This window comes from Alternaria atra (genome assembly GCF_907166805.1).
Source record: "Alternaria atra isolate CS162 genome assembly, contig: 34, whole genome shotgun sequence".
Taxonomy (NCBI): domain Eukaryota; kingdom Fungi; phylum Ascomycota; class Dothideomycetes; order Pleosporales; family Pleosporaceae; genus Alternaria; species Alternaria atra.
In genome coordinates, this window is record NW_025091333.1 from 632176 (window position 1) to 655999 (window position 23824).

At 51.1% G+C, this 23824-nt stretch overlaps 10 protein-coding genes across 10 annotated transcripts; 5 read left to right on the forward strand and 5 right to left on the reverse strand.

Annotated features, from left to right (window-relative positions):
• Nucleotides 1-2075: 2075 nt before the first annotated feature.
• ALTATR162_LOCUS10648 (uncharacterized protein) lies at nt 2076-3591 on the forward strand (the record flags this gene model as incomplete). The annotated part of the gene is made up of 2 exons (XM_043318286.1): nt 2076-2657; nt 2704-3591. 2 exons carry the CDS (start codon nt 2076-2078, stop codon nt 3589-3591), a joined length of 1470 nt encoding a protein of 489 aa, XP_043174221.1.
• A 1233-nt stretch (nt 3592-4824) lies between these two features.
• Nucleotides 4825-6364, reverse strand: ALTATR162_LOCUS10649 (uncharacterized protein; the record flags this gene model as incomplete). Its single annotated transcript, XM_043318287.1, has 3 exons — nt 4825-5429; nt 5487-6287; nt 6346-6364. The coding sequence occupies 3 exons, from the start codon at nt 6362-6364 to the stop codon at nt 4825-4827; spliced, it is 1425 nt and encodes a 474-aa protein (XP_043174222.1).
• Nucleotides 6365-7249: 885 nt separating this feature from the next.
• On the reverse strand, nt 7250-7874 carry ALTATR162_LOCUS10650 (uncharacterized protein; the record flags this gene model as incomplete). The annotated part of the gene is made up of 2 exons (XM_043318288.1): nt 7250-7496; nt 7552-7874. The coding sequence occupies 2 exons, from the start codon at nt 7872-7874 to the stop codon at nt 7250-7252; spliced, it is 570 nt and encodes a 189-aa protein (XP_043174223.1).
• Nucleotides 7875-9862: 1988 nt separating this feature from the next.
• Nucleotides 9863-11984, forward strand: ALTATR162_LOCUS10651 (uncharacterized protein; the record flags this gene model as incomplete). The annotated part of the gene is made up of 6 exons (XM_043318289.1): nt 9863-9892; nt 9954-10425; nt 10472-11117; nt 11178-11263; nt 11309-11844; nt 11898-11984. 6 exons carry the CDS (start codon nt 9863-9865, stop codon nt 11982-11984), a joined length of 1857 nt encoding a protein of 618 aa, XP_043174224.1.
• A 704-nt stretch (nt 11985-12688) lies between these two features.
• Nucleotides 12689-13376, reverse strand: ALTATR162_LOCUS10652 (uncharacterized protein; the record flags this gene model as incomplete). The annotated part of the gene is made up of 3 exons (XM_043318290.1): nt 12689-13083; nt 13142-13302; nt 13357-13376. 3 exons carry the CDS (start codon nt 13374-13376, stop codon nt 12689-12691), a joined length of 576 nt encoding a protein of 191 aa, XP_043174225.1.
• A 591-nt stretch (nt 13377-13967) lies between these two features.
• On the reverse strand, nt 13968-16692 carry ALTATR162_LOCUS10653 (uncharacterized protein; the record flags this gene model as incomplete). Its single annotated transcript, XM_043318291.1, has 3 exons — nt 13968-15788; nt 15839-16207; nt 16255-16692. 3 exons carry the CDS (start codon nt 16690-16692, stop codon nt 13968-13970), a joined length of 2628 nt encoding a protein of 875 aa, XP_043174226.1.
• A 504-nt stretch (nt 16693-17196) lies between these two features.
• On the forward strand, nt 17197-18348 carry ALTATR162_LOCUS10654 (uncharacterized protein; the record flags this gene model as incomplete). The annotated part of the gene is made up of 3 exons (XM_043318292.1): nt 17197-17435; nt 17487-18176; nt 18225-18348. The coding sequence occupies 3 exons, from the start codon at nt 17197-17199 to the stop codon at nt 18346-18348; spliced, it is 1053 nt and encodes a 350-aa protein (XP_043174227.1).
• A 611-nt stretch (nt 18349-18959) lies between these two features.
• ALTATR162_LOCUS10655 (uncharacterized protein) lies at nt 18960-20264 on the forward strand (the record flags this gene model as incomplete). Its single annotated transcript, XM_043318293.1, has 7 exons — nt 18960-19117; nt 19171-19199; nt 19260-19386; nt 19443-19505; nt 19554-19579; nt 19629-19711; nt 19764-20264. 7 exons carry the CDS (start codon nt 18960-18962, stop codon nt 20262-20264), a joined length of 987 nt encoding a protein of 328 aa, XP_043174228.1.
• A 344-nt stretch (nt 20265-20608) lies between these two features.
• ALTATR162_LOCUS10656 (uncharacterized protein) lies at nt 20609-21676 on the forward strand (the record flags this gene model as incomplete). Its single annotated transcript, XM_043318294.1, has 1 exon — nt 20609-21676. One exon carries the CDS (start codon nt 20609-20611, stop codon nt 21674-21676), a length of 1068 nt encoding a protein of 355 aa, XP_043174229.1.
• Nucleotides 21677-21992: 316 nt separating this feature from the next.
• On the reverse strand, nt 21993-23325 carry ALTATR162_LOCUS10657 (uncharacterized protein; the record flags this gene model as incomplete). The annotated part of the gene is made up of 3 exons (XM_043318295.1): nt 21993-22358; nt 22408-23217; nt 23275-23325. 3 exons carry the CDS (start codon nt 23323-23325, stop codon nt 21993-21995), a joined length of 1227 nt encoding a protein of 408 aa, XP_043174230.1.
• Nucleotides 23326-23824: the final 499 nt, after the last annotated feature.

Consider the following 23824-nt stretch of genomic DNA (forward strand, 5'->3'; position numbering starts at 1 on the left):
AATGGCTGACTGACAAACTGGTGGTGGAGATGGTTCGTGTTGATATCGGAGGCGAGTTGTTTGTTGGTGGGTCGGTTGCATCTAGCCATCTAACGACCTTTTGACTGTTTTGGAAGCCATCGGATCGATCAGATAGGCAGTTGCAAGAACGCGACGGTTTCGGAAAGCATGTTGAAACTGGTTATGATGGCCACGATGTCAAGGTCCCAACCCTGTATCATGCTAGCCAACATATCCGCGGCTCGCAGAATCTGGGGAAGCGAGCAGCAGAGCGCACATACTGATCTGCTAGACAGCATGTTCTTATTGTTGGGATAGTAATATTAAGGGTACTGGAATAGAAAAAAGACCGGGAATGCTCCACTCTACACCCACATGGCAGCTCCACCAAAGTGTTCATTGAGAGAGCGCGTACTGCGACAAACTTCTGCCTACCTAGGTACGATCAATGCGCTCGTCTGACTGCGTTGTGCCTCTACACGCAACCAACCGCGCCCAATACCAACAGATTAAACATGCAGGAACCAAGACGTCCCTCATTCGAAACCGGGAACTGACCGCGCGCAAATCCATAGGGATGCCGAACCGAACAAGATCGTCCGGGTAAAAGACTTCAAGAATCCTGGCCATATGCAAGTCAAATACCAGGGGCCTACACGCGGAGCGGCACGTTCATTATAGACCCTGTTGAGGACCAAGGCGCAGATAGTGTGTGGCTCGGGTAATAGACAAGTCGTTTGGAATTATCCGGGCCGCTGAACGTGCCTGAAGCAATGCCGGCTGTGCTCGTGCATGGGACTTGTGTTTTATGTACTTCATACCCATCGGTAAGCGAGGATGTGTACATGCACATTTCACGATCTTGGACAGATATCGTGACGGATTGAGGGTAGAAGAGCGTTGATCGGCCAGAAAGAGATGTTGTGACCAGGCTGAATGTCATTCAAAACGCTATTTCATATGCGGTGGAACCATCGTGAAGATGCCTGAGGCATTCATTCAGCCTATGCGAGGTGTCTGGACTTCGCCGACTAGATTTTTTTCGATTGACGGACGCTGCGTTCTCGATGTGTTTCTCCGGTAGAGTAGGGACTTTGTCTTGCATTGGATATGATGCAGTGTCTTCTTCTAGGAATGCCACAATGACCATGCTCTTTTCAGTAACCTCCATTTGCGTCCGTGACTACCTGTTGAAATTGACATTGAGGTACACGCTGACCCTGCTTGGTACAGCTCCTGTGATAACCACGCGTTGAGCTACCGGAGGGCAGTTAGATAATACATCAAGGATCTAATTTCAAAGTCCGAGTATTTGTGATTTGGATTAGCCAGTTATCTAGTCGGACGTAGGGTGAGAATGCAACGAAACTAAACGATTTGGCGATACAAATATGTTAAGTCTGTTAAATCTGCACATTAAGCTATCATGTAGACCTCCTGAATTAATACTGCAAACAGGGAGTTCTGTCTGATATCTGCTTTAGTACTAGGCTGCTGCATGGGCTTGACGTCGTGCTCATTCGTCATGTTCGATAACGGCTCACAGCCTCAGCTTCGTCTATATCCCTATCTCAGCAAGATCTAATCTGATATATCTTACTACTCTTCTCATGTAACGAGTTTCAAGGTAAGGGACAGGCAGAAACCTACTGCAGCTCTTGTGTAGACATTAGCATTTGTCGCCCTCGTCCGGATCGTCGGTCCATTCCTAATCGAAGTTTGAAGAACAAAGTCTCAATTGACAAGATTGAGAGAAAGGATATAATCGCAGGCGTGGTGGTAACACATCAGCTCTTGACGAAATGTATTGTAGGTGTTTGTTCATCGAAGATGGGAGTGTCACCCAATTGCCATCTGGGCTTTCTTATCTCCGATGTCGCCTACGTCATCTGTTGCCAACACTTTCACAGCGCGACATATTTCTTCCTTACACCACAATTACCATGTCGAACTCGCGTGCTACCTTGTAGATCTCAGAACCTGACATACCACTCCTGGCTACATATCACAGCCCTTCTCAGACCTTTCCCGCTCCCTTCCGTCTTTGTAGTGAACTGTGATCCAAGCCGCTCATCATGGTCTTCCGGATGGCCCGCCTAGCACCCCCGCCCGCCCGTCTCACACCGCGGCGTCTTTTGTTCATCGCATCGGCAGGTGTACTTTTTGGCGTTCTCTTCTTCAGCTTGGCCCCAATCACCTCACCACTTCCGCCTTACACAGGACCGCATGAGGTTGGCATACTGGATGTTGAGACAGAGGTCCAAAAGAGAACGATTCATGATGCTGTACTGAAGGCAACTGGGGAGAAGACTTTCGAACTCAATACATTGGCCATCACTTTATACTACCCATCTTCTCTGCCTCTGGCGTCGCCTAGTCAGCGACTATGGGCACGACCATGGCTGCCCCAACCGGTTTCGCTCATTGGCGAGGGATATGCTCGGCTTGCCGGTGTATCGAAACTGTCTTCGGTTTTCACGTTTGCTCTCTGGCTCCTTGGTTCAAGCACGGTCATCCCAGGTGTCGTTGATGCACCCATACTTTCCGGCGCTGAGCAGATATTGGGCGAAGATGGCAGTGGTGCAGGCAGCTTCGGAAAGATCATGAGCGCAGCAGAGGAGGAGCATCAGGAATTGAAACGCGGTAGTGATCTCGGGGTTGCCATGCCTGGTATTTACACATGGAATGGCTGGAATGAGCCAGAGTTATGCCCACTACCTCGGAAGTATCGCAAGTTACGGCTATGTTGTCGCTGCTGTCGAACACCGCGACGGAAGCGGACCCGGTACTATCGTGCACTATCCTGATGGGACGGAGCGGAAAGTTTGGCACCTGAAACTCGAGGACCTTGCAGTCGACCCGCCAATGACTGACCTAGATCTTAAGGCTGCACAACTCAACTTCCGCGAAGCCGAGATCAGCGAAACCATCAAGCTCTTCGCGCAACTCAACGCTGGTGACGCACCAGTCGTGAACCTCAAGCCTGATTCACCGCGGAACGCCCTACCTGGTTTCAAGAACCGTCTCAACTTGTCTGCAGTCACAGTCGGAGGCCACTCATACGGCGCTACAGGCGTGATGCAAGCACTCAAATCTGCTGGCTCAAAGGCAATGCCCATCAACGGCGGCGTTGCGTTAGACCCTGGAAAGGGGTCCGGACCGCTGAACAAAGACATCGATGTACCAGTACTTGTAATGCAGAGCGGTGAATGGACAGAGAAGCAAACGGATTTCTACGGACAGGGATGGCACTTCAATGTTGTGAAGGGCATCATCGAAAACGTGAAGGTGGGATGGTTCATGACCTTGATGGGCACCGCTCATCCGTCTTGTACCGATGCGCCTCTGATCGTTCCTTGGATTATGAAGTTAGTCACTGGTACAACGCTCAACAGCAAGGACGCGCTTCACGAGTACATCGACACATCGGTCGCCTTCCTAGAGTACCTGCGAACAGGTGAGAAGAAGGGCGTTCTGGAGAGCGGTGTTACAAATGATGAAGGACCTTTCCATCGTGTCACACCACGTGAAACGGTCAAGGGCCCGCATGGCGCTAACTGGGAAGTTCACGTTGTGCCTAAGGCGGAGTAGACTGTATATACATTTTTAATACCAAAACACAAGAGTATGCAAATATGTGATACTCACCGCATTATACACGACTTCCCATCGAGCTGAATTTAGCTCGACTGTATGTCACAACGCCCATGCCAATGATTATCAATTGTGCAAGTATCGGTAAACCTTTCCTGTACTATTAAATAGTCTGATCTAGCGCCGGCGAGACCTTATACACTATGCCAGCATCGCAAGCACCTGGACATCAACGGTAGTAAAAGTAACCAGATCACGCCACGAGCGTTCAATGTGAATTACATCGCCCTCTAAAGGATCCCAACCATGTTCTTCAGCCACCTGGCGCACACTCACGGGTTGCGCCTGCTCGAACAGCCGCTTTACCACAGGTCCTGCTTCGACATTGACAGCGCGACAAGTGCCAACTATAGCTCGATCAATCTGTATCCGGATCCGAGTCGTTCGGGGAGAGGAGATTCGACCATCGGAACTGGGATACTCGACTGTGACTACTTGAGGGTTAGCAACGATACATATATGGAAGTAAAGCACTCATTGAGACGCTCGTATATCATGAGGCGTAGCTCAGTAGGGAGATCGAGTAGCCGGAATGGCTGGACTACTTTGTTGTTGGATAAAGGAGATGTTGGTTCTGAGCATTTCGCAAGGTTGTCCATGATCTCGAGGTCAAGACTTGCTTTGTGATCGTGTGCTCGAAAAGCGAGCGTTGAATATTGAGAATGAAATCAAGGTTGATGCTGCTATTAGTCTGAGGAGAATCTCTGATGCAATTTGATAGTCGCGCGCTATTTTGACCAGTGAGAGTCTATGCGAGACACACAATCGGTTACGTCTAGGCAGCAGTAAGAACCGACGTTCACCAGAATTCCCGTCGTTCTAAGCTACCAGACTCGGCTATGTGCGGAAGCAGGCGATCTTTGCCATTCTCATGTTGGGTTGTCAAATCGTGAAAAGCCAATGGGGCTGAACAGGGCTATTCAAGTAGTAGGGAGAAGTAGGCCCAGCACTAAAGCAACAACAATGTATGTAAGGTCACCAAGGATCTCGAGGGTATCGAGGTGATAGAACCGAGCCACAGTACAATATAGAACATCTGCTGTAATTGACTAACCACTCGTAAGCGTTGCTTCATGATTGGATAAACATCTCGAGATACTAAACAAATTGGGGAAAGTGCAGTTCAAAGCAGAGTGGTGTGTTACTATTCATCTCATACTTCCATTAATTCTACTTCCATGTGCGCAGCGAGAAGCCCTTGCTGTCACCCCCTCTTGACCTAGGCTGTTGTTTCTTCTCTTTCTTCGGCTTCTCCAGTCTCTTACAGCTCACATCCGCCTTTACCATCATGAAACTTTGATCAAAGACATGTCCATTAGCATTACCGCATCGTTCGAGTGCAGGCGCAAGTGCCAGTTCTACTCTTCTGCCCTTTGCGCTGCCGTTGACTCCATACCCGCCGCTGCTATTTTCGTCATCATCTTCATATACGTCTTCCATTTCGCTGTCATAGAATCCATAGCCCCAGTATTGGTCCTTCTTGCCGCCAGTAAATGTAACAAATCGATAGTCGGCAAGCTGGCGCTTCATCTTCAAGTCTAATGCAACAGACGCTGATATGATTGTTCCCAGTTGTTCCTTCCCTTTACGCAAGGAGTGTGTAGACCAGGGCCGCAGTTTGCGACGCATGCGACTGCAGAAACGGGATATTCGTTTTAAGACGGGAGCAGCATCGAAAGTGGGACGCCATTTGCCGTCTACTTGAGGAACCAGGAGGTTTACGGTCATGGCGCGCCATTGGTGGTACTCTTCGGCCTCGGCCTCGTTCTTGACAGCTGTGCATTGTTAGCGTTTGCATTTACAAGAGGGTTGAGGCACATAGGGGACTATACCCTTGCGCAACGTGTCGTTGATCTCACGCAGCTTCCTATCTCCCAATTTGCCTGCCCAGATGTATCCGCTGCCTTTCTGCCAATTGTTGAAGATCTTCTGTTGCAGCTTCATCCACACGTACGCCTGTATGAGAAGTGGTCGTTCCTCCGGATCCTTCAGATACATCTGATAGTTGTCTGTAAGGTTCCCAAACAGCTCCTTTGCTCTGTGAAGATGCGGTCGCTTGCTCGTGGCCTTGATAGGCCCACCAAAATACTCCTCGCTCCATATCCGGATCTCATATCGCAGCGCGTGGAGCTCTTCAACCAAAGTATTTTCTTCCGACTTGTACAGGACCGTACGTTTCGCGGGTAACCCATGCGGACCCATGCTCCTCCTTTGTAGCTCTTTCCTCAGCGCATCTCGTTCTTTTGTGACATGATAGTACCGCTGTATGAGATCATCTTGACTATTACCCCTCGACGCGTCCGGTCGCGATGGACTTTTCGGTGGTACGAGGGGGCTGATAGTCGCGCTTAGTTGGTGCGGGCGAGGTGATGCTGAAGACTCATCAGACGATGTGTCTTCGGCTGATGTAGCGGTAACTTTCTCGAACTTTAGTGGTGGTATATATGGCGCCTTCCGTCTATGCCTGGGGATCAGGACCTCCTCGTCCGACCATTCGTCTCCAACTTCGGGGAATGGGTAGCCTTGTTGCTCCATAACAGGCGATTCAATGGTCGATACAGATTGTGGTTCTTCGATCACTTCGGCGGAGGGGCAGGTGAGCTTGAGCGATTTGAGAGTAGAATAGCGGACATCTATGGATGCGACTCGGTCAGCGCGCTATATGCCAATAGCTCCAATGCTCACACGCACCGGGAGATAAAGTCGCCATCTCAACAAAGAGCGAGCATGTTGCCCGTCTGGTATGCGCTCAATGTTGATCCTGCCAGCGGTGAAGCCTCTTGGTAGTCTATGCTGCTATCCCTTCCCGCAGTCTCATCTCAGATCAGCTTCGGACAAAGCTGCAGCGGGGCCGATAGTGTTTATAGCCTTGGAAGAATCGACTGGACGATCTGGAGGAGTTTGTGGGCAAGCTCTCAGCAAGGACGGCAGCATGGCGAAAGCAAGCTTTGCTGCTATCTAGGCCCAGCCTCGCCGCGAAAGGAAGCCCTGGCGGTTCAGCATGAACCACTAAGAGCGAGCAGGCGACGAAACGAGCTGCAATCACACCAGTGACGTGTGACGAAGTGCATGCAGACGGCGATAGGTCCACGATTGGGTGGAAAAGAGGGAGGCTTTCGGCGTCTTCGCTTATCTAGCGTGCACCTGTCACCTGAACGCGACAACGCGACGGGACGACTTCGGGATCCACTTAAACCACGTTTCCGCCAGCGACATGTCTCTTCGTCGCACAGTCTTGTACAACACGACATGTGTTTACAAACTCAATTCTGCTGTCATGGTAACTTATCGATATACGCAATTTCCGAAACTCCAAAAGCACAACGCGCAAAGGCCACTCTAGAGTGTGCTAGCAAGCTTTATCCTGGAGTACAGAATACTTCCGACCTCCGCATTCTCCTCCCCACTGTACATCTCGTATACGCCAATCATCGTCGTGTACCTTCCCTAGCCCCCTCATTGTATCAAAGCAGCGGCCATCTCATCTTTCTGCTTCAACCCTGTCCCTGTTTTCGCCCAGCAGTTCCCCGGTGATCTTCCATCAGCATAGAACGACGCTGAAGTACACCTGTCTCCTCCTGTTGTGTATGTAGTTCTAGTTCGAACAAAGCGCGAGGCAAGTATCCAGGTCTAGGACGAAAGCTTCGATGAGGTCTCGCCCATCAGTGTCAAATCCGCAATGCTTGGTGAAGTTGTATTGTCCTGGGTTGCCACCGGGTGTTCTGGGCGTGAAAGATGTGTTGTTGCTGGATGGGCAGTCGGTGGTTACAAAAGAGGAGGGTGAGCCAGTGGGTTGGGAGGATGTTGCATCACTCGAAGCTCCTGTGCAGGACGGAAGCGAGCTGCGAATATATTAGACACACACTGATAAGATGCATCCAGGTTCGGGCTGCTTACCTCTGAACAGATGACGACTGCAAGATACCGTCGCTGCTCTCTTTCGCTGCTAGCGAGCCCCCTACAGCTCCACCTACAGACGCGCCGATCACGACGAGGCTTGCGAGGACAAGTATGAACCAGAAAAGCCTTCTCTTCAAGCCTCCGATATATTGCGACTGATGTTTCTCCGTTGTGGGATTGTTCATGACCACGCGTTGGTGCACCCAGGCTTCCTTCCCCTCACCCTCGTGTTCCATGACATGTAGACCTTCTTCGACAGGATGAAGGCCACCTTCGCAACAACGCTCTGGTAGATTTTCATGTGTAGTGAGTTTCGACATCATGCTATGAGTGGCGCTGATGGTGCTCAAGGTCGTTGAACGGATCTTGATCCAGATCTCTATACAGGAGCCTCGTGGGAGGGTAACGCTAGATCGTTGCTTAGCATCTTCGAGCAATGTTGCAAAACGTGGGTTTTGATACGCAACAGAAGGTCCCACCACAATGTAACGAGGCAAAGCGCTGGGCTAAGATAAGATGCATTGTTACAAACGGGCGTGGAGCGTGGCTTGACGCGAGGCATAAACGACACAAACCCGTCGCACTGGTTCTCAACCGCAGGCAAACTGTGACAACCCAGGTAGGTTTGCCTGCATTAAAATTGCTTCAGTGAGAATGGGGGCTGAACAGGGTGAGATCGCAAGAATGCAACTGAAGCTGACCGTAAGCAGTGCCTGGGGGTCGTATTGCGAAACTCGACTTGTTACAAAGGCACATATAACTTGAGGGTAACTTCGTCCTCGTCGTTAGCCGTGTAATCATAGCCAATAATCGCGCGTCTGGAGACCTCTCCTTCATCGATGCCCGCACTGTTCTTCATTAGTATCGAGGAAGAGGTTTGGCTCAGTGTAGGAATCACTTGGACCTTCTCTTACGCCGCCTGTGATCAGTTCGGCTTCTCTCTTTCGATCTCAAGACAGTTCATATTCCTGCAATCCCATATCTTTCCAGGATTGCGACCTCTGGGATCGTCTATCGGGCTGTGTTAGTTGTCAGTGGACAGCAAGCACTGCAATGTCATCTGGCTGGCAGGTCTGATTGTCTGGGTAGGCTGCGATAAGGCAAAACAAGGCTGTGTGTCGGACACAATCTTCTAACATAATGAACAACCAGGAGAACTTGACAACTACAGCAAGAACAGTCGGTCATGGTAAGGACACAGAAAGTAAGACTGTGCAGAAACAATCCGCTGCTGCTTTGGATTGTGTTGGGAAAAGTATTGGTTGGAACAGATGAAATACCTGCGAGATTCTTCGAAGTCCACTATCAGATTCTCCGACTGATAGCGATTTATTACTACGCCCAATGGTAATATGCCGCCCCCTTACTAACCTAACTCAAACTGCAGTGTGTAATTTCTACCCTCTTCCCAAGCTGTTCGACAAGAATGAGGCAGTACATTGGCATGTGATACCATGACGACACAAGGCTCGTGAACAAACCCTAAAGACAGTGGATTATATCCGGCCTATGGGGCTCTTCTATGTACCGAGGTGTCTGATGTCAAAGTTTCGGCGAATCATTTTGCGAGCAAGGTTGATCGCCACTAAGGCCGAAACGGGTAACGGCGGCCCGTTCAGCTAGTGGGGCGAGAATCGCAACGAACTTCAGTGTGTGACGGAGCCATTTCTCCCCCGGCGACCGATCCACATTGTTGAAAACTTCAAGTCTCGTATGCAGACTGTTACAAACCTTACCCGAGCATGGTGGAAACGAAGACTGGCACATCGTCTAATTCGCCAGGTTCAACAAGCAAACCCAGTGGAGGGCGGCACCGCGTCATTTCGTCATGCTTGACGTGTCGGCGCAGGAAGGTCAAGTGTGATCATGTTCATCCAGTCTGTGGTTCTTGCACACGAGGAAGCCATGTGTGTACTTGGACAGATCAGATACCGGCTTCTACCACTACTGGAAGGATTTCGAAACCTACGGCCGCAAGCAACAATGGAAAGATCGGAAAAGGCAGTGACGTGCAGGCCCGGTTAGACAGACTGGAGTACCTTTTAGAAAGAGCCGTTGCAGGACAGGGGGCGAAATCCACGACATCCGTACGGTCCAGTGTTGAATTTGACAGGAAGGAGGCGGAAGCGCTGACCCCATCGTCGAATAGCCAAACTTCACATGGAGGAGGAATAGCTTCCGATGGCGGCGATGGGACCCTGTTGTTGAATGACGGACAGTCTCAGTTTGTTTCGTCTCTGCATTTCGCATTGCTCGCTGATGAGGTGAGTGTCGCTTCCTGAAGTCTCGCTTTTTCGCGTAAGAAGCCATGGATCTGGTATATACAGAACAAGAGCCAGTCTCATCCTTTTGTGTTTTTATGAGTTTCCAATCTCAGAGCAAGGCTGATGCAATATTAGATTCAAGACATCAAGGCTTTGCTTGGCGACAAAACCGATGAAGAGAGAAAGGAAGTACCGCAAAACAGTCTGGTCGATCTACTCTCCCTTGGTCGTGCAGGAGCAGGATCAGATCTAGAAAACCTACTGCCCAACACCCAAGAGCATCGTGATACGCTCCTCGACGTCTATTTCGCGAACGTAGACCCAATGGTGAGGATCACCCATAGACCAACAGTGGTCCGCAAGTTTTCCACCTATAATAGCGAAGCACATCCTCTCGCCTATGCCATCTATTTCTCTGCTATCAACTCTCTGCCTCCAAAGGTAGTACACAACAAGTTTGGTGAGACCAAGGAATCACTCCTCGATCGATTTCAGCTGGGTGTTGAGATCTCGCTTGCTCGGGAAAATTATCTCACGACATCAAGCCTGGAGATATTCCAGGGGTTCGTGCTGTGGCTGACCTGTATTACCAGGGAAGAGGATATGGGTAAGCGCCCTAGATAGTTATATGTTGAAAACGCTCACATGCATAGTAGGCAAAGCGTGGGTTTTGATTGGCATTGCATTCCGCATCGCTCTGAACCAGGGTCTGCACCGAGATCCGTCTTTGTTTCCAACCGGCTCTATGGACGCTTTAACTATCGAGCTACGTCGTCGCATGTGGCATCAGCTAGGCCATTTGGAGTTCAGGGCTGCAGAATGCAAAGGGCAGGAACCGAGCATCACCGAAGACTTTTACACTACACTATTTCCACGCAACATCGATGATGAGGACCTCGTAGACGGCGCAAGTCCTGGTCCGGCCCCGTATGACGAACAGAAGTTTACCTCAATGACGTTCCAGCTGGTTCGCTTTAACGGCATGCGAGCCCTACGGCGGATAGTCCAGAGTACCTACCGCCTCGAAAGACGTATGCTCGACTCCGGGCTCCATGGAACATCTCGTCCTGATCCTGCACAGGAACTCAGAGATCTATACGAACAGATCAAGGTCATGCTTGATGAAGTTCACGAAGAGAATCAAAGAAAATATCTGCATTATCTTACTCCTGAGGTACCGATGGAGAGGCTGACGTTGGGACTGGCTTCTCTTCTGGAGTGGCGCGCTTATCTGCTGTTTTGGCTTCGAATGCCGCGTGCTTACCGTGATGTAGTCTTCTCAGATGAGATTCGGCGTTCGTACGTACCTCCACAGCACAAGGTCCAACTTCAACAAATAAAACTGACTGATGGTGCTAGGATCTTTGAAAAATCAGTCAACTGTGTAGAAACACTAAACGGAGCGGCCGCAGATGTCGACGCCGCTCGCTTCCAATGGCACATTGGTCAGTAACGCCGGTACCCTTAAACACATAAGCTAACTTCTAAAGGTGGGATCGCTTCCTTCCAGGCCATCATGCATATCCTATCTGAACTTCGCAACCCTCTCTTCGACGCGCCCGATCGACAACGCGCCCTTAGAGCTTTACAGATGTCTCGAATACTTCGGGAGAACAACAGCGCCAAAGCATGGCAAGCTGTGAAAAACATGATCGACAAAGCCGTATCTGAGCATAATCTCTCCCCAAGGGGCCAGTCGCAGCCTACGGGCCACTATATCAGCCAACCTATGGTGCCATCTGTACCCGTGGCGATGAGCAACGCATCGAACAGTAACACAGGCGTATATCCAGCAATGCAAGCGATCCCAAGCTACGCCTTCCAAAACACCTCTGCAGCTTATGATCAACAAGCAATGCCGGGACCATCCCAACCGGAGCCAATGCAATCCCAGCCAGACTTGTTACAATCAATGCAGTCCATTCAGGATCGTGCACCGTGTTGGGATGACATTAATCTCAGCAACATCAACAACATCGTAGGCGATGTACAAGCCAGCACTGATGTGGTTCCCGACTTCGACTTTGTAAGTGACGTGATATAACCAGGTCAATGAGTGTGTCTAGCTAACCAAGGCAGGGCTTCTGGGGAGATCCTTTCAACTACGAAAACGAGCCTGCTGCAATGCCGTTACAAGACGGCTATTTTCCTCAGTGGCTTGGGTGAGTTGGAGGCGAGGAAATGAATCAATAACGACCATAACATTCTGAACCTCCACGAACATTGAGAAAAAAACGCTTGCCAATACGCATGCCACACGAACCGCCGAGAATCCAATACTCCAGTCCCTCTCACTTAATCCTCGATGGCAATCGACCATACAACAATAGATGACGACTACTTCTGCATCACCCAATCCACTATCCAATGATATCAACAACTGGATGTTTCTCATCGATAAATCTTTTACTATCATTTTATGCTTTTGATACGAGTTGGACACGGACTCGACACGCTTCTTTCATCATACTTCTTGGCCCTATACTATGTTTAATACGGCGTTTGTTGGAGGTCTGCGCAACATGATGATTAGGGTGATTAGGGGTGTACCGGTTGGTATGGAGCCTAGGGTTGGTTATGGAATTGGAGTTTTATAGACCGAACATAGAAGAGGGTTGGTTTTTTCTGGATAGGGTAGTTTTAGGGCTGTGCCCTAAGAGTGGAAATCGTTGTACATCACTTTGAGAAAGATTAAGTATAGCAAATGAAGGACAGCCACAGCATAAAACGTCCATGTTATACAATTAGCAGGCGCATGAGTCGCTCAACCACGCCCATAAATCCGGCGAACCGGGTATGTCCCATCAAGAAATCCAGTTCTTATGCAAACTCCCTGCATACGAACCCATAAAAGGCACGAGAGAGCCCATCTACTCGTCCTTGACACCACCGCGGCCAGCACGCTCGGCAGCCTCGATGCTTTTCTTATCCGTCTTAATCTCGCCACCACCCATGGCGCCCATCATACCGCCAGACGCCTTCCATGGCCTAGCAAGGTCGCCAGTTGCGGGCTGGCCGAAGAGGTGGACCTTGACGAGGTTGCCTTCGAAAGCGCCCTTGAGAGGGATGATAGACTGGATGAGGAGCGGGTTTGTGTACTTGAAGTAAAGGTGCATAACGCCCATCATGCCGACACCCATCATCTGGGCCTTGAAGAGCTCGCGCAGCTTCTGGAGATCGTAGGCCTTGACTGTGGTAGCGACAAACTTTGGTTCCTCGCCGGAGCCCATCGGGGCGGGCTCGACGTACTTGACGACCGTCATGTCTGCGCTGTATTAGCCGCTGCGATGGTATGTGGGACTACTGGGCTTCTTTTGACGCACCATTCTTCTTGTTGATTTGTGCCTGGACGTAGAGGTAGATACCCGCGATGATCAGGTTGGAGACGATGTAGAGCGCACGCACGCCGTTGAGGACATTCTCGTTATCGAAAGGTATCTTTTTCGATATTTGCATAAATCCCAGGATAATAACCAGGTTGGAACTGTAATGGAATTAGCAAACTGTCTACAAGACCTCGGCGGTAGGTTCGGCGTACATTTGCGGGCTAATCGCCATTGTGATGGTTGAAGCGGGTTATTCGAGCGAAGAATTGAAGCTCGCTTTTGCGATCGTATAACAGGAGGCTGGAGATAGAGATGTGGTTGCGCGGAACGTGGGTAAGAGGGTAAGGGAACAAGCGGGCGACTTTTGTGGTGGGCGAGGGTCATCATTAGCGTGCCGACCCAAGAGGCCAGGTTGTTGCCCGCCGCTGGCTAGCCCCAACAGGCATTCACTCTTCTAGTCTTATCTAATGCCTTCTCTGAACACATGGTACCAGGCGCAACAGAGAGGTTTTGGTGCGCATCACAGACTATGCAAGGTGCGTAGATCTACAGCGGAAGCTTTCACTTGTTTGTTCCAGCCGTTCCATTTCAGGGTATCTCATCTATAGTAATCCAATATGCATATGCCCTGTCGCAAATCCAACATCAAGCGATACTCTTATGTTCCAATAACGCCGCGCTAATGATTCAAAAAACTCCTCCGCCGGTTTCGTGAACACCCAGTAATGGAATGGTGTCGAGGCGATATGCGATGCAAGCAAACAAACAAACAAACAACAAAACCAGGGATGGTCCTCCCACATGTGTACAAACCCTGACCTCCTCACATCACCAGGCATTCGCGATCCGGTCTGTCCTTGTGCTTGCCTTTCTCTGGAACTGCACCAGGCTCTCTGCTCTTACTTCTCCGTCTATCCTTTTTCTCCTTCTTGCTCTTGCTGCGCCCGAGACCGGATTCTTTCTTCTCTTTGGCTGGAGAGTGGTCCTGCTGATCATTCTCTGCGCTCTTCACTTTGTCAATCACAATTGTAGGCTCGTCGCTGGTGCCAGCTTCGGTCGTAACCAGCTTGTCCTTGCTACCGCGTCCCGTTAGCCTCGATAGAGTAAGAGACAGACGAGTCTCGCCGCTTGGACTACCTGGCCGGCTTCTGTTGTTCCCGGACAGCCATATCCGAGAGCCGCGCCGAGACACAGACAAGAAGCTGCTCTTCTGATCCTCCGGCGTTAGCGGTTCGGTTCGGCCGCGTAAGCTGCCTTCGCCGTCTTCGATCACAGTACTGCTACGGCGATTGCTAGACATACTAGTTCGACTAGCCGGTTCATCTGTGGAATTGGATTCGGTACGCGTATCTGTCGTGTTGACATTTTCACTGTTTCCACCAGCTTCGGCATCTGTTGCTGTCGTAGAAGGCGGGGAAGACAGCGTTTCTTGTGAAGGATCTACCGAAGGAACTCGGGACTGCGCTTCTGCATAGGTTGGAGGATCTCCTCGGGAAGCAAGTTCTTCGTCAATGGGTTGTACCTGGTAGAAGAGCAGATATGGTGACTCTTCTCGCAAAGCTGTCTTGATGTCGACTTCAGTCACTCGTTGAGATGAAAGATCATCAAAGCGTATCCACTTTTCCTGCTCTTGCTCAGAATCCGATTGCGCGGTGCCTGGACGTTCGCGAGCGTTGGCACGGACAAGCGCGATATAATGCCCAGAATCGACCGACACACCTCGATGGCATACGACAGACTGGAGAACGAGCTTGAAATTGCCAAACAGTGGACCCTCCTCTTTCATCCTCTCATCGGAGATGAAGTGAGGCAACCCAATGTCGAGCGGGATGTCGATGTAGGTGTTGAGGCGTTTCGGAGCGCCATTCGGCGTCATCGTGTATCTTTTCAGGCATATGCCGAGCACCGGACGCTTAACTGAGAAGTGTGCAGCAACCTGAGCGTCCGTCTTTGGAACATTATCAGTATACCAGGGTATGAGACTGAAGAACTGCCAAGCTGGCATTAGAATCTCCTTCTTAAGCAGAGAAGCTGATCGTGGTCGGCCACCAGAGCTGTTGTCCAGCATGTCTTCCACATGCTTCTTTTCGTCAAACTTGCTCGTATCTTGTGACTGGCGTGTATATCGCTGGCTGAAGATACTATCAGCACGGCGGCGACCCTCTAGATGGGGCCGCACTGGAGTCACTGGTGTGGTGGGCTCGAAAGTCATTGGCGTCGAGACGATGGGGGTCATTGAGCCTTCCATCTCCATGGTCTCAATATGGATGGTCTCATTCTTCTCGGGGTCCTTGTCTACGAATTCGTCGTCTGTGGACTTCATCGAAGCTATCGTATTCTGTCGTTGCAGGTAGCGCTTGACCTCGATTCTGTTGTTAAAGTAGGTTTCCAGGCAATCTTCCAATGTAACAACATGATCGCCCTCTTGTTCTGGTATGGCGACTTCGAGTAGCCGCTCGTTGACAAACTTGTGGTCATCCTCTTTGTCTTCACGTCCAGTGTGGTAGATGTCCATCTTGAGGGTGAGTAGCGGCAGCTCGAGCGCACCAGTAATGAAAGTGAAAGCTTCCGAAGCGTCTTGTTGGCGAACCTGTGCAGCGTCCTCCCATCCGCACTTAGCGAGGGAGTCTTGAAGATGCTTCGTCTATAATGTGCGTTAGTTGTGAACGTGCAAGGTGACGAAATAGGTCGTACCAAATCGACCTTGATGAGCTGGCCACTTCTCAGGAGGTTGACCCATAGGCGCAAGACAGCCGCCAACTTCTTCCTTGGCTCATCTTCAAAGTTGTCGTATAACATAGCTTCAAAGCTATCGAGACGAGCGAACATGGCGAACAACAATGCGTCGAGGTAACATGTCACCATGTTCCGGTTTATGGCACCCAACATGGTTACATCTGGACTGTAATCCTTCAGTTCACCTTCGAGTGACTCGTTGGCAAGCACTAGAAGTTCGTAGGCTTTGTCGATGTCGTTGGGATGCCAGGCGAGAGCATGTTCGGCCTGTTCCTCTCCCATGCTCGTTATACCAACGCCTTGTAAGCGCGAAAGGAGCATCTTGACCTGCGCCCGTCAACAAGATTCCGCCAAGCCTTTGTTCCCATGCGTACCTTCTTCTCGGCCTCATTGTTCGCTGGCGGTCTTGGACCTTCGCTTGTGAATATCTTGTAGAGATCGGGTGAAGCATTGGAGGATTTAGACTGCAGAAGTACATAGTCAGAAGAATGCGATGTTGAGGTTTGGTCGACGCTAGGGGTAAGAGAAGAAGCGCAACACGGCAGCTTTTGGTGTAGAAATAGAAGACTGTCCTCTACCGACGTTCGCAATACAAATGGGAGTTTATGATACAGCGTCTCGATGCCTGCAGACAACCGCTGTTGGCAGCTGGGAGGGTCTTGGGGCACCGTAGCGACGGCAGAACACAGCAGAGGACTGAGAGAGTTGACGGAGGCGAAAGAGCTCAGGCGTACTTTGGTACTGGCGTGCTTGGACGCGCGCTTTTCATGATGTTTGTCGCGCCGGCTGAGGAACCGCGACATGCCGTTCATGGTGGTGGTTGGTGAAGGTGAGACCCATTCAGTGGAGGGTCCGCGGCCGCTGGAAGAACGAAGGCAGCCAGGTGGGTAGCGGGGTAGGCAGCGAGCTTGGGGTGTGGTGGTTGAGGAAGGTGCAGACGAGCCCTGAGCCCGGTGGTCGGTGGGGAAGCGAGAGGGTGGTTAGGTGTTTGGTTGGTGGAAGATGGAATTTGTCGGTGAAGAGCAGCTATGACGCGCAATCAAGGAGGCAGAAGAAGACAATGACCTCAACCCAAGAGACAAAAAGAAAGATACATGTCCCAGATCCCGATCAGCCGCATGTCGCGAGCTGACCTGGAGCAGAGGGCAGGTGCGGACGAGTGGGGTAGCCCTATTGGCTAGTTGGGGACCTTAGACGCCGCCCATCCCTGCAGCTCTCGCGTCTCGCGTATAGCGTATTCCGTCGAAAAGTCCGTTCGAGACTGGTAGGTCATGCTGTTGACGTCTATACCCACCACGACGTCGCATCACACAACCATGGCGCTGCGCAAACTACCACTCCGGACGGTCGCGGTCATTCGGAACAACGCCAGACCGGCCGTCCGCGCGGCCGCGCCCCTGTGTTGCCGCAATGCCTCGTCCGAAGCAGTCCGAGAAATTGAAGACGCATCGTCATTAGAGATTCCACCGCCATCGCAGGAACTCGCAAAGAACTACGACCCCGTAGCACGGAGTAGACTGCGGAGAAGAGGAAACAAGCAGCTGCCGCCAAGCAGGTATGAGCTTCAAAGAGTACACCCATAGAAACATGGCCTCATAGATACCAGATACCAATACCGTTCGCCCAAATACTACCGCGGTCCTCTCCACCCTCATCAGCCGCCTCCAGAGTCTGACCCCTCTTCGCGACTCTTCCAACCCGGACCCTTCAGTCTGTCCCGCCTCGAGCAAACATATCAGAGCAAGATCGCATCCGATCTCCTTACCCTCACATACCAGCACTACCCTCCAGGTTACCGGGCTGCCAAGACGGATCAACGATTGCGAGAATGGACGGGCGACTCTCCGTACTTCAAGAACCGTCCCCTACGACCTCCACGAGGTAAGGGTGAAGTACTCAGATTGCTCCAGGAGCCCCGCACTTTCCGCAATGTTCCCAAGATCACAGGCGTAACAGTTCACTCCATGGTACCAGAAGCGCAGGAGAACAGTGGGAACCTGCATGTTGCTGGTATGATCCTACAGGCCATTAGCAACGTACGAGCTACATCGCACAAGGCGAAGCACAACGTCGTAGGGTGGGGGTTGCGTGCGGGCAGATATGTCTCAGTGACAACCAAGATGGAGCGGGAAGATGCCGAGCACTTTCTGGCAAAACTCGTCGATGTGGTCCTGCCGAGAATCAAGGAGTGGAAGGGTGTTCCAGGTTCGTCTGGAGACGGACACGGCAACATGAGCTTCGGTCTTACCCCAGATCAACTAGCCCTCTTCCCGGAAATTGAGGTCAACTACGATGCGTGAGTCTGCTTCCTTTCACAATCAATGTTTCGACTGACATGTCTCAGGTACCCACCCAAGATGATTCCTGGTTGCCACATCACCATCCAAACAGATGCCACCAACAACAAGGACGCACGTCTACTACTGCAAGCCATCGGAATCCCATTCTACGGCAAGCTCAACGACTAAGTGCAGATTTTCGTCTGCTGTGTATAAAACGTGTAGAACATTTAAGAGTTATATACGCCTTACGACACATTACGTGTACTGCACCATCGGTTCCACATCCTGACTCTGTAGAGTTGACAACTAGGAGACACAACCTACCATCATCGGTCAAACGCATAGCTCAGTGCGTCAAGAAATGTACAGTAAGAGTAAATGAAGCAATGGCAGATATACAAGCGAAAGCGAGGATTCACAGTTAGTCTGGTTATGTTGAGTACTTGTTGCAAACATCTTGCTATCGCGAAACGTGCGATGCAACATGATTGAATGTTAGAATCGCAACTTGAATACAAATCACGCATTGTGAACAGAATATCTCAAAGTCCAGTACTTTGTTCCTATACCGTACACGATCAATTGCATCCCACCCGTAATGGTTGTAGGCGGACGAGTTATTTTCGTGAAGTTGTCGGGCGCGGACGGACCCTGGCACGAGATTTTAGATTGGCCAAGCTCCCCGAAGAACTCCCGCTATGTCGCAGCTTCGCTCAGACCGCTAACCATCACTAAACCGACCCGCGATACCCCCCAAAAACCCCAGAGTTGCTTTCGTGACCACCATACCAGTCACGATGCAGGCAATCCGGCAACCGATGCGCTCTGCGCTCTCCAAGGCCGCTACCAGGCAGTATGCGACCGCTTCCTCGCAATACGCCGAGACGATTAAGAACCTTCGTATCAACAGCGACACCAAGGTTCTGTTCCAGGGTTTCACTGGAAAGCAGGGAACGTGAGTGGGATTGGAAGAGTCTGTAATGGGAAGGGGTGCTAATGCGGGAACAGCTTCCACGCACAACAAGCGATTGAATACGGTATGCGCCCAACGGCTCTGTTGACATGAACCTGTGAGGGGGAGACTGACGGGACGGCAGGCACAAAAGTTGTTGGAGGAACAAACCCCAAGAAGGCGGGCACTGAGCACCTTGGACTGCCCGTCTTCAAGAGCGTAGCAGAGGCCATGAAGGAGACTCAAGCTTCCGCTACTGCCATCTTCGTTCCGTATGCTATACACCCCCGCGATCATATACGGACTAGGTGACCTGACAGTATTACAGTCCACCAGTCGCCGCTGCCAGTATCGAGGAGGCCATCAACGCAGAGGTTCCTCTGATTGTGACGTAGGTGTGCATATCAAACTCAAGTACATGGAAACTTACAACAGACAGTATCACTGAGGGTATCCCACAACACGGTATGAACCACAATGACAGATCGCGGGATACGGAGGCTGATTGAAGTAGACATGGTGCGCATCACAGACATGCTCAAGACTCAGAACAAGTCTCGTATGGTCGGCCCTAACTGCCCCGGTATCATCGCTCCCGTATGTTCTTCAGCAAGTTCTTTCGGTCTGATTATGTTATTGACTTCACCAGGGCCAATGCAAGATTGGTATCATGCCAGGCTTCATCCACAAGCGCGGCCGCGTCGGTATCGTCTCTCGTTCCGGAACTCTTACATACGAAGCCGTCAACCAGACCACCCAAGCCGGCCTTGGCCAGTCGCTCGTCGTCGGTATTGGTGGTGACCCTTTCTCCGGAACCAACTTCATCGACTGCCTGAACGTTTTCTTGAAGGACGAGGAGACTGACGGTATCATCATGATTGGTGAGATTGGTGGTACTGCCGAGGAGGATGCCGCAGACTTCTTGAAGGAGTACAACACTGCCAACAAGCCTGTTGTCAGCTTCATTGCTGGTATTTCCGCGCCCCCGGGCAGGAGAATGGGTCACGCTGGTGCTATTGTTAGCGGCGGAAAGGGTGATGCCAACTCCAAGATCACCGCGCTTGAGGCTGCTGGTGTCACGGTTGAGCGCTCCCCCGCCAAGCTTGGATCATCTCTTTACGACCAGTTCGTTAAGCGCGACTTGATATAAGCGGTCGTAACGCTGTTTCATTGAACTGTTTGAACATGCCGGCTTGCAAAATGCGCTTGCTGCGCCAGATCCATTGTACATTCTAGTCACTAGAGCAATTCATGATATCTGCATCTACTCGGAGATTTAGGTATCTGAGCATCACTCCAAAATTTCACGGGGCTGCGTTTCGTGCAGACAATGATACCCACGTCCTCGAGTGTCCCTCTTTTCACATGCAGACCCTGAACCCTGTGTGAGGGTGGTCCAAGCTTATGATTTTCGTCGCATTCCATGGCCAAACAATCTTCCCCGCAAACCTCCGAGCCGCATCCAATTGTCTAACAATCGCAAACACAGCAAACATGTCAAAGACAAAGACCAAGCGCGCTCGTCGTGAACTGAAGCGCGAAGGCGACAAGAAGATTTTTGCGATCCAGAAAAAGAACGCGAAAGCAGCCGCCGAGGCGAAACCTGCTGCGAAGACACCCGCGAAGAAGAAGCAGAAGATGAGCGCACCAGCCGCCGCAGCAACTACATCTACGACCACGCCCGCCCATGTACAACCATCACAGAAACCCAAAGTACCCTTTGGCGAATACGACCATATACTCCTTGTCGGCGAAGGCGACTTTAGCTTTACCCGTTCCCTAACTATAGAACACGGCTGCGCAAACGTAACTGCAACAAGCTACGACGACGAAGAAGACCTCCACAGCAAATACCCCTCATTCAAAGAAATCCAGACCGAAATCTCATCCCTCACACCGCCCGTACCTCTCCACCACGACATCGACGCAACCAAACTTTCAAGCTACAAACATCTACGGTGTAAACGCGACGATGACGATGACGAGGAGGGCTGGGATATAATCGCTTTCATGTTCCCTCACACAGGCGGTCTTTCCACCGACGTCAACAGACAGGTCCGCGCGAACCAAGCCCTGCTAGTATCTTTCTTCAAGTCCTGCCTCGATACATCGAACCAGAAACGTCGGTTACAAATCCTTCGGAACCAGGAAGACAAAGAGAAAGGCACTACTACGTCTCAGCAGACAATACGACCGTTCCTGCGCATGGGCGGAAGAATCATCGTCACGCTATTCGAGGGCGAACCGTACACGTTGTGGAATATCCGTGATCTGGCGAGACATGCTGGGCTGAGGGTTGTGGAGAGCTGGAAGTTTGATTGGGCGCAGTATCCCGGGTATCATCATGTGAGGACCCTGGGGGCCATGGAGACGGGGTGGAAGGGTGAGGACAGGGCTGCGCGCATGTTCATGTTTGAGAAGATTCCGCTTGTGGCTGACAGCGATGAGGAGAAGGAGATGGCGCGGCAGGCAAAGGTGGGAAGGGGTGGACGGTTACCGAGCCAGAAAGAGGCGATGAAGAAGGCTATGGAGGGAGAGGAAGAGAATGAAGAGGATGAGTGAGCTTGAGATCGCGGATACGAACACTGTCAGGGAACACTTCCAATATTCGACAAGTAAACCTTGGCAGGCGAAGCGGAAAGCGGTCATTGAACTTGAGAACAACCGCAAAGGCCTATAGTTCCCACTATACCATATAAAAGAGCCAGACACGCAGACCTATACCGCGCCGGGTAGATGCACATACCAAAACGCCACGCTATACCCGAATATCATACAGATGCTGCTAGAAGAAAAGAGAGAAAGCATCACATAACATACACCTTTCGGACCTCGCTCTCATGCCATCTCTCACCACTTAATCCGCCAGCTGGATCTCTTACGAAGCCTTCTTCCGTTCCGACTTTTTCATTGAAGATGCGGAGTCTCCGGAACCGTATATACGACCGTTTGGCAGTACGACAGGTCCATCTTCAACGATCGATTTGGTGTGGAGAGCGTAGGGGACGTTGCGCGCTAGCTCGTTGAGCTCGGTGCTACATATCGGGCAGACGGTTGTAGTGGAGGAAGCGGCATTTGTAGAAGAGGGTGTGTAGGCGGAATGGCAAGCAGGTGTCTTGAGAGCAGAGAGACCGGCGCTCAGGGCGACGTGGAGGAGCGGTCGCGGAGGAAGGGCGTAGAGGTTGTGGTGTGTCTGGACAAAGACGTCGGCTAGATGTGACCACCGCGATGTCGAGTAGAGAGACTAGACAGTTGTTAGAAATGCAACGATGCGCCGTCTCGAACAAACTTACAGCATAAGGTTCCACCTCATCCCAAGGCCTATACGCCAACATACCCGCCGCCCTTCTCATCAATTCAAAATCGCCGCTCGTACTCAAATACTTTTTAGCATGAGCCCTCGCCTCCACCAGTTTTGTTTCTCCACCTCCACCCCCAACACTAACACCATGCATACCGTCATCCTGCATCTCCAGTCCATCCATTCCGCTCAACCCAGCCTCATGCCCCTGCCGAACCAACTCAATATACTGCTGCAACCTCAACTCAAACTCCAACATACTGCCGCCCTTCTTAAGTTCTTTACCATGCTCCTTACACCACTCGAGTGCCAAAGACGTACTCATGCCTTCCCTCAGACTCTTCTCAATCCGATGACACGCAACAAAAGCATCTACATCCACGAGCTCTGTAATCCCTTTACTCTTTGCCAAACACGCCGCACTCTCCGCATACCCTTCCCTCAACAGGTAGTCAACGAGTAAACGGCTTAATCGCGTTCGAGACCACTCATCGTACTTTACGTCGACGAGGCTCTGAATTTCGTAAAGGTCTTGCAGGTGTTGTAAGCGCGCCTTTGCGGAGCGGTGGATACGCGTTTCTTCCTCGTGGAGGTTTTCTAGTTTGCGTTTTAGGCCCTGCATCTTGCTAATCATCGAGTCTAGGGAGTCGAGTGTGGCTTCTGGCGAGGCACCCTTGGAGGCGGCTTTGGTGGCGGCCGTCAGTGAGGTGGTGAGGTTGCTGGAGGAATGCTCGATGACGCGCTGGGCGTTCTTGAAGTTGCGCCGGGAGAGCTCGTAGGGCATGCGGAGGAGAGGTTGGTCCTACGATCACGTTAGTATACAATACGAGTAAGTTTGGGTAGCTGGGGGAGGCATTACGAGAAGGAGATGCGACTCCGCATTGAGCTTCGTGCTTGTGAGTTCCGCCATGGCGGGCAGGAAGCGATCTCAACGAATGGCAATCTTGTTATAAAAGCCGCTAGGTGTCGAAGTTTTCTGATTTCCAAAGAATGTAGTGAGAGTAAAGGTCTCAGAGAGCGATAATCTGAAAGTGAGATAACCTGAGGTCTGGTGTAGATGTTCAAGCTCCACTACCGCGGAGCTTGCGGGGGTGCTCGTCACAGCTCATAGCTCACCAATCGGCACGTGCCGAACACTTGACGAACGATAGCCATATGCACACTCTACCCACAAGACAGCTGTGCGAACACCCTCCTTTCGGGGTTTACGTATGCTACGTCTCGACTAGGCTACTTGAGTTCCTCCATACCTACAGAATGTATACGAATCGGCAACCACACACACAGCACCTAGCAACCACAAGCAGCGTCCACAACGAGGGCGACGAAAAATATATGCTTCTATGTGATATCATTTCTGATCGTAAGACAACTCTAAAACTCCTCTAAGACCCAATGCATCATAACGC